Source organism: Condylura cristata, unplaced genomic scaffold, assembly GCF_000260355.1.
Source record: "Condylura cristata isolate star-nosed mole 26May11 unplaced genomic scaffold, ConCri1.0 scaffold00023, whole genome shotgun sequence".
Classification (NCBI taxonomy): domain Eukaryota; kingdom Metazoa; phylum Chordata; class Mammalia; order Eulipotyphla; family Talpidae; genus Condylura; species Condylura cristata.
In genome coordinates, this window is record NW_004567124.1 from 5,850,661 (window position 1) to 5,862,789 (window position 12,129).

General features: G+C 36.8%; 1 protein-coding gene across 1 annotated transcript in view; it reads right to left on the minus strand.

Annotated features, from left to right (window-relative positions):
* The window catches only part of ZWILCH (zwilch kinetochore protein), a 32,212-nt gene that overhangs the window by 2,177 nt on the left and 17,906 nt on the right, over nucleotides 1–12,129 (minus strand). The window contains exons 11-17 of the mRNA XM_012728575.1: nucleotides 11,657–11,762; nucleotides 11,078–11,157; nucleotides 7,522–7,678; nucleotides 6,975–7,003; nucleotides 4,573–4,709; nucleotides 3,375–3,470; nucleotides 2,283–2,395 (exon numbers count right to left, since the gene is read on the minus strand). Of these exons, the coding sequence (XP_012584029.1) occupies nucleotides 2,283–2,395; nucleotides 3,375–3,470; nucleotides 4,573–4,709; nucleotides 6,975–7,003; nucleotides 7,522–7,678; nucleotides 11,078–11,157; nucleotides 11,657–11,762 (718 nt within the window). The remainder of the gene's footprint in view (nucleotides 1–2,282; nucleotides 2,396–3,374; nucleotides 3,471–4,572; nucleotides 4,710–6,974; nucleotides 7,004–7,521; nucleotides 7,679–11,077; nucleotides 11,158–11,656; nucleotides 11,763–12,129) is intronic.

A 12,129-nucleotide genomic window follows, 5' to 3' on the forward strand; every position in this document is an offset into this window, starting at 1 on the left:
TTTTTTTTTTTTTTTTTTTGTCACTGCAAACAAATACTGCAATGAATAACCTAATTTACAGCTGTTTTTGCACACTTTGTTATATGTGTGGAATAAATTCCTATTAATGGAGCCCCTGGACCAAAGAATGCGTTTTTAAACCATTTTGGTGGCTACTGCCCTCCAAACTTTAAGACTTTAGACTCCAGTTGGCAATGTGTGAGACTGCCTGCCTGTTCTTCCATTATCCTTGCCAGCACTGTGATTTCACACTTTCTGAACTTTACTAATTTGATAGTTGAAAGATGGTATCTACAAAATGTTTAATTGAATTTTTTCTTACTATAGGTGGGATAGAGTATCATTCCATTTTAAAGATGACATTTGAATTTCCCCTTTGTTCAACTATCCATTACCTACCTATTGATTATTAATAGTTTTCTTACTGATCTGGAAGGTCTTTATATATTAAGGAATATAATTTCTTTTCTGAATAAATTGAAACTTCTTTTCCTAGTTTATTATTTGAATATTAATTTGCCTCTGGTATTTTTTTCCCCATGCAAACATTTTTAAAAAATATTTATTTATTTATGCAAACAGAACTGGAGTATAGGCCAAAGGCGCAGGGGCAGTGAGAGAATTCACCAGAGACACAGTCAGGAGCAGAACAGGCCGACTGAAGAAGTGCACTGCTGAGGGGAGCAGCGGGCAAAACAGGAGAGGTCTGCCAAGCCATGTGGGTTACCTCCCTGGTCATGAATCAAACTCATGCTGAAGGGCCTAAAGCTACCTTCATAGTGCTGCGCCTTAGCCCACAGCACCACCAGGGAGGGCCCCCCAAATTTATTTTTATATAGTTGATTTATAATATTTTACAGCTTCCAGGTTCTTTTTAATCACACGGAGAAAAGTAGTACAATTTTAGCTTACTCTTCCAAGGTAATTGTTTTTAGTTTATTTAGGACTCTTACAGTTCAGTCATATGAACAGTTTTCATTCTAGTGGACTGAAATTCCCATAATGCCAAATCAAAAAATCTTTTTTGGAAAAGAATTAACATTTTCTGGAAATAATTTTCTAAGGTACCAATTTTGCATCCCAACAGTGGTTGATTACAGATAGGCCTTTACAATCAATCTTTTTTAAAGAAAAAAAAAACCCACATTTTTTATTTATTTATGCATACAAGAGCTGGGCTGTAGGCCAGAGGTGTGGGGGGGTGGTGGGGGGTGTTGACAGGAGTCACTAGAGACAGAGTGTGGAACAAAACAGGCAGATCTACTGAAATATACTACTGAGGGGAGCGACAGGCCAGACAGGAGAGGTCTGCTGTGCCGTGTGGGTCAGCTCCCTGGCTGAGGACTGAACTCGTGCTGTAGTACCTGCGTAAAGCTTCATAGTACTGAGACTTAACCCCTTGCAAAACCAGAGAAGCCTCCTGAAATCATTTTTAATTGTATTAAAACCTTAAGATTTGATTTTGAATAATCTTTCCAATATTTGAATGAGGCTATTAAAGACCTATACAAACAAGAAACACCAGGAGCCTACATATAATCCATATGCATGAAGATAATAGTTTTATAGGTGTTTATTAAAGGAAGACTTGGTGGAGCTAGCAATTACACAAGGGGCTAAAACATTCTGTGATTGACACAGTCAATCTTTGACACTAGAGGTTTTTTTTTTTTTTAAAGATTTATTTTATTTATTCATACAGAACTGGGCTACAGGCCAGAGATGCGGAGGGTGAGAGGATTCACCAGAGACAGAGCGGGGAGCAGAACAGGCAGATCAACTAAGTACACTGCTGAGAGGAGCAGCGGGCAGGCCAGGAGAGGTCTGCCTCGCCATGTGGTCACCCCCAGGGCAGGCGGGAACTGAATTCATGCGGAAGTGGCTTTAGTTTGTTAGTGCTGTGCTGTAACCCACTGCGCCACTAGGGAGGGCCCTGACACTAGAGTTTTAATACTCTAAACTGAAATCTCCAGGCCCGTATTCCAGTCAAAAAAGATAATAGGGTAGAAATATCGCTGTCTTAAATAGTCATGAAAGTGTTAAGTGCAAGTTGGCGTTTCCATCTTATAATCTGCTGTACTTCTATATATCCATTGCATGATCTGTTTTAATAAAAGTTCCTTTATCAAGATGAGAAAAGGCACACTTGTAATTTTTGAGAATATGCTTGACACTTAGGGTTCAGGAAAATTATTTAAAACCAGGCACAAGAATTATAATAACGATCTCTGCCAGAAACTTTGTTCATTTTCTACTGGAATAACTTAGAATTTCCTCTTTACCAGGTCTGTGGAAATTCAGATGATCCACAGGTGGACCGTCACTCAGTTGCCAAACTGTTTTCACCTTCTTTTGACCACTATTTATTTCTACTTTCCATTTCTGTGGCTTCTCACTAAGGGAAGAAAAAAAAAACCATCAAGGGAAAAAACAGTTCATTCCTTTCTCCTATAGTCACTGAGTAAAGGAAGTCCTTATGTGACAGGCACTGAGGTAAAAGAGATGAACAGGTCACCATTAACAAACCTCAAGCAGGCAAGCGAGGGAGAAAAAACAAGAATATAAGCGAACTAATTCAATGGAAAAAAACCTTCAAAATGCTTTAACAGAAATTCTGGATGTTGTGGAGGACAAAAAAAAAGGGGGGGTAATTTATCTCAGACTGGGATTATACAGTTTGGAAAGAAATTACGGAATTTAAGTAGAGTTTGAAATAAGGAGTTAATTAATGGACCGGGTCCATCCAAGGTCCAGGATAAAGGATGACACATGCATAGGCATCAAGGGGTATGACTGAAAAAAATGCAGTAATGTGGTGTCCTGAGCTTTGTCAGAACAGTTTCAGGGAAATGATAGGGCTTGGCTGAAGAGGGAATTAAACAGAGGGTATAAACAGAATGGTTTTAGAATGAGAGAAACTTCAAGTATATCAAATGCTAAAGGAGGAGTCTTAAGGACCAGCATTTTAGGCAATCCCAGTGTCCAACGATGACCTATCTGATATCTTAGCCTCACAGTTCCACACCTCCCCAAAGTTTAAGCCCTTCTTTTACTCCCACCACCATACCTTTGGCTTTGCTAATCACTTTCCTTTCAATATGTCATTTTTCTTCTAGCAATACTTTGTGCCGTATACACAAAGAAATTTAATTGAGAAAAGAGTGAGATGAGGGGCCCAACTGTCTAAAGAAAGTAGACTAAAGTTCTGTAAGAAGGAAAAGAAAGAACTCCATCAGACAGTGATCAGAAAGTGGGGTAAGGATGGTTCAAGTTTCAGAGATGAATCAGCCCTGAATTATGAGGTCCCCATGGGCGGATACAAAAACTACTCAGAATTATGGCCAAGCTTTAAAGTATAATTTAATATTTTTTACCTTTGATATAAGCTTTTTATAGCAGTTGGTCTGACTGGCAGTTGAAAAATGTGCTGCTCATCAAGGGGATTTTGTTTATAATATTTTATGCAGGATCTACCAAAAAAAAAAAATCATCCCTTGGAAAAATTGCCACATGGACATAAAGACTTTCTGGTAGTCTGAAGTTCAAAAGGAAAACATTTTATTAAGTACCATTAATCATAATATCAACAAGTATAATTTCAGGTCCATAAATAATAAAACCAAACAAAATAAATAACCCTTTGCCAACATGACTTAAATTTTGCTTTTTTCTAGAAATATCATTCTTTTTATAAAAAATAGTACATATTATTTCTCACAAATACAAAACATAACTATTTTGAGACCAAGTAATGGTTTTAACCGGGGAAAAGATGTTATCAGAAAAGAAAAACAAAAGGAGGCAAAGAGAGCTAAAAATACAGCTTACATGGTTTTCAGAGTTAGGGAATTAAGAAGTTAAGTCATTTATACTACTTATTTTTAATGAAAATTTTTTAGTTTACAAAAGAAACAAATTCTGATTTTGGAAAAGTATACATTTTCTAAATCCAAGGCCTCAAATATATCTAAGACACCAGTAAAATGTATGAGAATTAATCCAAATTATTTTTAGTCAAACTGATTGGTAGAGTTTCTAAAATAACAGCAATTATATTGACAGAGTTCTCATAAGATTTGATACCATTCAATTACTATAGAGATTACTAGAAATGATTACTTTGGTCCAGATCTATATGGATGTAGAGAAAAAGGAGTATTTATTAAGCCCCTATTGAATGTTATTTATTTATCTACCTACCTATTTATTTATTTATTTATTTATTGAGTGTCAAATATTTTATACATATCATATCATTTAATCCTTATGAGAAAATAATGAGGTTATTATATCCTTTATAACAGATTGTCCCCCCACCCAAAAAAAATTTCAATGAAAGGAAACTTCCTTAGAAGTTGGGAATTGGTAAGAGTGACAAAACTGATTCCGTCTGAATCTGAAGCTTTTCCTTCATGTAACTGGGACTTGGAACCACTCAGCTACTATGAAAACAGGGTGCACAGGTTATGAATTGGTATCAAAGCAAAAACAAAACGAAGCAAAAAACAAAAATTGGCAACTATTTCCAAAGAGAATACACTTTTATGTGAATTCACACAGAGAAATACTTACTGTGTTAAAGAAAAGAGAAGCTCATGTTGAAGTTTAATGAAAAGTGTGCAACTGACTAATATTTCTAGAATATGGTGGAGTTTCTGAACACGATGAACCTGTTCTTGTATATCTACTGATGGAGAAATGAAATACTCCTGGAATGAAAAAAATGTAAGCAAAATAGGAAGTTAAAGAACAAACGAAATCTTCAGTCAAAAAAAAAAAAATGGTTGTGTCTGCTAAATCTAAGTTCAGATAATTAATAGAGAAGGGGAAACAAACAGGAGGCGGCTGGGTAGAATTTACCACCTTTCAAGGCAATTCTTCAAACTACACTCTAAGTAAAATATACACTTAGAATGTTTTAATCAAACCATTACATACATTTCTCAATAAAAGCAAACCACAGAACTGATTTACAAAGGACTAATATTACCCATCAAGTTCTCCAGATGGATAGTATGGCAAATCCACAAAACTGTTCTTAACTATAATACCCTTTCTAGTTTGATAGAAGTTTCCACTTCGAAAAGTAAATAGTAAACCTGAAGTAACAAGAAATTAAGCAACTGTATTGATGAGATTCCACTCGCATATATTACTGGCAATTTGGCAAAACCCTCTGGAAAAGAAGTTTGGGAATGTATGTCAAGCACCATAAAATTCTTGGACGTCCCAAAGCTAGTTCTGAGGACACATCCTATGGAAATAATCATGGTAAATATTGTAGGTGGAATTCTATCATAGTCTCCAAAATTGTGGCCTCCTTTCTAAAAGGCCACAATCCTTCTAAATCAACATATTACAAAATTACTTAGAGCATACCTTTTGTATAATCCCTTCCTGGGTGAGGGCAAAAAATGAGTATGATGGACTGATAACCCCCATGATCAGGCTACTAGTCAACTGAATTGATCAAACAGGAAGACCTGGTCATGACCTTATCACCCATTAAAAGGTGAAACATCAGAGCAGCTTTCCTGGTGGTTCTGGAATTGCCTGTTACCTTATGGGAAGGGTCACAAGGCAAGGGCCCAAAAGTAACAGACCACCTTGGGCCAAGAGCCAGCAAGAAATTGGGGACCATTATCATATGACCACAAAAAACTGAATTCTGCCAATGACAAATGAAGGAATTTAGAAGAGGTTTTTTCCTTGGCTAAGGTTCCAGAGGAACACACAGTTGGGTGACACTTGAATTTCAGCCTTGTGAAACCCAGAGCAGAGAAACCAACTAGAACATGCCCAACTCCAGCACCTGGGAACTAAGTTTAAGTTTCTAAGTTTGTGTAATTTGTTATGCAGGAGTAAAAAAACAGTAAGGGAAAAGCACCAGTCATTTGGAGTAGGAAATGGCTTGCTTAGAAAACCATCCCTATCCCCTTTCTACTGAGTTGCCAGGCCCAAGAATTAACATTTTTTAAAGCCCTCTAGGAGATTCTCTTTTTTGTCAAAAGTTTACAATCAAACCATATTAAAGAAAACAATGGGATGACCCTAGGGGAATTCATAAAAATGACAGCACTCAGATTTGTGTGCATTTACGCTATGGTCTAATTTTCAAAAATTAAATTTTTGAAAAATGCATAGAAACAGCAAATACATGTATGAATTTGCTACAGCATATTTCTACTGAAAATGTATCTGCTTACTAAAATCTAGTGGAGTCTTACCTTGCATAACAGATACAGCTACAGTATTCCCTGTATTTTTATAACAGACAAATCAAAACCTGTTGATACTACAGATGTTTTCTAAAAGGATCTTCCAATGAATGTCAAGGCTCAATACAGATGTTGTCAAGCTTCTAATCCTTCTAAATCAACATGCTACAAAAACACCAACGTTCCTAATTATAACCCTGAAACCCAAATGTGTCTTTTAAATCAATGTATTAAAGAGCACCATAAATTACTTGGAAGATAATCTCTTAGTGTGTAATAGAAAGGAATCAAGAGAATACAAAGCACATATTCCTATATAGGGTCTACAAAGAAAGGTATTCCCCAGCCACTTTGGATAAATGAAAGTTGTGTTAGTACAGTAGGACTTTAATGTCATCAATCCGTTCTTGGAGATTGACTTTAAGTGAAACCAGATATAACACATACAAAACTAGGTCTTCTGAAAAACATCAGGAACGTTTTATCAACTTATTATGAAACAATATTGTTTGAGGAAATATTGTACACTGGCTTGAGCAAAATACAACTGTATGTCATGAATTTATAAAGAATGAGAAATGATGTAGAATGACTACTTTTCTGTATCACTAGGTTGTATGATTAAGGACATCAACAGTCTTATTTATCTGTTTCCTAAGACCCAGAACAGCATACCACACATAACAGGCACTTAACACCTAAATGCAAAATGACTGGGTAAAAGAAATACTAACTTAGAATAGAAAGTAAACTTACCAAATGATTCAAAGAGGCAAGTTCCTGACCTATGAAGAAAAAAACACATACATGCTAGTAAGTTTTAGGTACTGTATATTACTTAGTTGAGGAATCTAGGGGAAAAAATTCTACACTTTATGTATAAAAGGAAAACAATTTATACTGCATATATAAGCTAACTAGTTCCTGACAAAAGGCTAAGTTTTCAGGCAAACCATACTAAAACTAATGACTAGTACTTACCCTAAAAATGATCACAGCTTGCTCCTAATAAAAACCACCAAGCATTGGGAATTAAAACAGCATCTCATAAATGAGGGGGCTTTTTCCCTATCCTAACCCAATAGAATCTCAAAATGTCTTAACTAAATACAAACAAAATCTACTGTCTTTTATCAAAGGGAAAATGAAGACCCAAAGAATGGAAGTGCTTATCTACTAGTGAACCAAGAAAAGACAGAACCACAAATAACTAGAGACAAGTAAAAAGATAAAATATATGGATATTTATGGTTGACAACTCTGATCTATTTGTTTATTTTTGTGAGCTGTGAAAGAGACTTACCTATGAAAAAACTAATATAATCTTTCTTTAGTTTGTCCAAACCAATTTCCAAAAGCATCTGAACTGGAATAGTCCCACTGAGAGACACTGTATCCATAGGTCCATGATAAGATTGATGAATGAGCTTACTTAGTAAACTGTTACTCCCACTATGAAGCTAGAAATCAAGAAATTTTATAAAACCATGAATAAAAGAAAAAAAAGTGAACTGTATCAGCAACAAGCTAGAAATTACAAGCTTGCATTTTTAGTCTCTTAATACCATACACTGTTTTAGTGAAAGTTACTAAATTACAAACACGCTACTTTCTAAAGGTATCATTCCTACATTACTTGCTTAAGTGCAAAGCAACTATGAAGGGTTTAAACTTATCATCCTTAAGGCCTACCTGGTGGCACAGCACTCTGAAGCTATCCACAGCCACTGCAGCATGAGTTCAATCCCTTGCCAAGGAGCTGACCCACATGGTACAGCAGACCTCTCCTGTCTCATCTGTTCCTCCCCTCAGCAGTGTACTTCAGTACATCTGCCTGTTCTGCTCCCCACTCTGAATCCTCTCACCACCCCTGCACCTCTGGCCTATATCCCAGTTATTGTATGCATAAATAAATCTTTTAAAAAATATATTAAATTAAAAAAAAAAAAAGTAACACCCTTAGATAAAGTTCCACCAAAGAAAAGCAGAGTTGGACTGTCACAACTTTACAACCAGGAATGATTTTCTACCTGACTAGGTGCTACTGGACATGTTTTCAAAACTTGAATATTTCCATCTACACTGAAAATCAACTGCTGCAGGAAAACTCTCTCCTCCCTCACTGGTCCATGAATGTATCACATGGAACTCCTTACCAATCATCACACCCAATAAACAAAACAACTTGATTATTTAAAGTGAGCGTTCTGAATGTATACATTAATATGTGTTCCAAATGTTAAACAAGTGATTTTACAAATACTAAAATCGATGTTTTCTCATTACTTTTATCTCTAATTTTTATCATAACCTTTTGCTTTTTTTCTTTTGATTTTGCAGAGTTTTAATAAGGTTGATATTCCAAAGACAGCTGCAGAAGCACTGTTCTTGGCCTTCTGAGGCCTCCCTCACAGAAGACTGAGAGGCCTGCAGATATCACCACACAGCTGTGTGTACTGACAGGAGGGGAATGCCACGTGGCACCTGAGCTGTAAGCCCTGTTTATAGGCCACAAAAGACAGACTTCTTGAGGAGGGATGAGTGCTTTTCTTGTACCCTCAGAAAATGCCAGGATATTTTACAGCCAAGTCTCAGAGTAAGGCTGAGTGATACATTTTTCTTTTAAAGATTTATTTGTTTATGCATATAAGAGCTGGGGTGTAGGTCAGAGGTGTGGGGAAGGGTGAAAGGATTCACCAGAGACAGGGAGCAGAACAGGCAGATCTACTGAAATACACTGGTGAGGGGAGAAGCAGGCGAGACAGGAGAGATCCGCTGTGCCGTGTGGGTCACCTCCCTGACCAGGGATCAAACTCATGTTGCACTGCTGTGGATAACTTCATGGTGCTGAGACTTAACCCCTGTATCACCATGGAGGGCCGGCATGCTTTCTTTTTTAAAAAATAAAAACTATTTCACATGGTTGGCACTCATTGCACACAGTAAGGATATGCTTATAAATGTCTCAGAAACACAGAAACTCTCATGAGAAAAGTTCGCTAGCCAAGGCTAAAGTGTTAGTATCACTACTGCCCAATCAGGGGCCAGAGTTTGCATGCTTTTTCTGGAGTGTCTACCTCTGTTCAAATCTAGGAAAGTGTCTTCAAGTTTTACAGTCATGAATGAGTAGTTACATTATTTAAGATAATTACTAAACGAGGGATCTTCTTTGTAATCTGTTGATACTTAGCTGTTTTTAATTTAAAAACACAAATTCATCATTGAATATCTCCAAAGTACAGGAATGCATAATGCAGTTAGGAAAACTCATTTGCATTCCTAACACCAGAGGTGATTGTTTTAACAATTTGTTTCCAAATCTTTCTTTCCAAATTTGCTCTTATTTCCTTTTTTTTAATACAGTAGTATACACTCATTTCTTCTTACTGAATAATATTAGCATTTTTCCATATTGTCTGTCAGTATTTTTGGCAACAACAACATGTGTTATTATGTGGCTATATCATTTACTCACTTATCCCATTAAAAGTTGAAACTTAGGGCCCTCCCTGGTGGTGCAGTGGGTTAAAGCACAGCACTAAGAAGCTAAAGCCATTTCTGCATGAGTTCAATCCATGCCTGCCCCAGAGGTAGCCACATGGCGCGGCAGACCTCTCCTGACCCACCCACTGCTCCCCTCAGCAGTGTGCTTCGTAGATCTGCCTGTTCTGCTCCCCGCTCTGTCTCTGGTGAATCCTATCACCCTCCACATCTCTGGCCTGTACCCCAGTTCTGTATGAATAAATAAATCTTTAAAAAAAAAAAAAGTTGAAACTTAGGGTGCCTCCTGGTGGTGTTAAGTCTTAGCACTATGAAGCCATCCACAACTACTGCAGCACAAGTTCAATTCCCGGCCAGAGAACAGACCCACAGGGAGCAGGAGATCCTACCTGTAACACCCACTGTTCCCCCTACCGGAGTACTTCGTCAATATGCCTGTTCTGCTCACCACTTTGTCTGTGCACCCTGACACCTTTGGCCTGTACCCAAGTTCTAGTAGACACAAATAAATGAAATCTTTAAAAAAAAAGAGTGGAAATTTAGGTCATTTATAATTTTTTGTTACTATACTGAGGGTGTGATGACTATTATGTGAAATCTTTTTTTTTTTAGATTTTTAAATTTATTTATACATGCAAGAGTTGGGGTGTAGGCCAGAGATGCGGGGGCGGTGGGTGGGAGGTCAGTGGAATCAGCAGAGACAGAGTGGGGAGCAGAACAGGCAGATCCACTGAAACACACCGCGGAGGGGAAGAGCGGGCAAAGCAGGAGAGGTCTGCGCGCCATGTGGCTGGGGGTCAAACTCATGCTGCAGTGGCTGTGGATAGCTTCATAGTACTTTGTCTTAACCCTGTGCACCACCAGGGAGGCCCCTTAATATGTGACATCTTGATACATATTTCTGTGTATGAGCTTAGTGTGACTCCTCAGACGAATCACTGACTTAAAGTGCATGCTACTTTTTCGAAGATCTCAATCCATTATCAAAATTGCTTTTTAGAGAGTTCCAATTTTACTCTCATCAGTACTAAATGAAAATAATCATAGAAACAGTAGCAATAATAGTATTAATAGCTTATAAACACTAAGCATTTATCTATGAGCTAGATATCAGGTACTTCAAATGAACTAAATTACTAAACCCTAAAAGGATAGAGGAAGACACTCAGGCTACCCTCACTTCACAAATAAGGAAACTGGGAAACAAAGCAGTAAAGGAATCTGCCCAAATATCCATAGTTGGCCAAATATCCATAGTTGGTAAGCAGCAATGTTGGAAATGAACCTCATTCAGTCTGGTTCCTTAACTACCAAGCTATGTGCTAAGAAAAAGTCCTATCACATAGTACTAAACTTACCCATGGCTGTATATCACCACGTTGTAGACTCTGGATGACTAATGTAAAGCACTTTACCAAGTCTTGATATGAAGTCACACCTTGGAAAACAAATCCACCATTATTTTCAAGGTACTTCTGAGATCAACTATGTCATTTATTTTAAGGATACACAGATAAATGAAAGACAAGTATCTCTATTTTATGGCTGAGGAAAGGAGAAAAGAAATTAAAAGATGAAAAAAAAACTAAGGCTCTAAAGTGAGAAACAAAACTCAGTGCCACAAAATAACCCAGTAAAATATGTAGGAACAGCTTTTCCTTTTTCTAGTAATTATTATTTCACTAAGTTATGTGCTTTGTTCATATGAATGAATAAGCATAAAAACCATGGAAGTCTTACATTTAAAATAACAGACTCCATAAATTGTATTGTGTTAGTAAAATCTTTAGTAGACTGTCCCAGTGCACTATGAGAAATGAATTTGATAAACTAGAAGATTTCCATATAGTGATACACATTGTATTATTTCAAAAGCCCTGATATAAAGCTAAGAGTAACAGGAAAAAATTTATTTTAAAATTATGACAGACACCTACTACTGCTCATTTTGGACCATAGCTGCTCAGCAAAATCGAGATCACCCCGTACTGTGAAAAGGCACTCAATGGAACGATCAACAGCAACACTGTCATGTTTCACTGTCTGGGGGGGGAAAGCATCAGAGAACATTTGAGCTATTTAAAAAAATAAGTGAAGTAGTTTAAGGACAGTAAGTTTACAAATGCTACTCCAAGAAAAGATGGATTACGAACACACACAAAGAAGTAAGTGAATTTTCTACAACTTCATTCATCAAATCAAAGGCAGTTTAAAAAAAAAAAGGGCTCCTAAAATTGTTTAACTGTGATGCTTAAAAGTAAGCACTCAGCTTTCCCTGTAAAAACATTTCATTAAATTATCTGTCTTCATTTCCACTTTGTCAAAGGACAAGCTATTCAGTTTAATTTAATAATACCATTGATAGCATAATATTAACATACCATCTCAAAGTATATTACCTTACTATAGT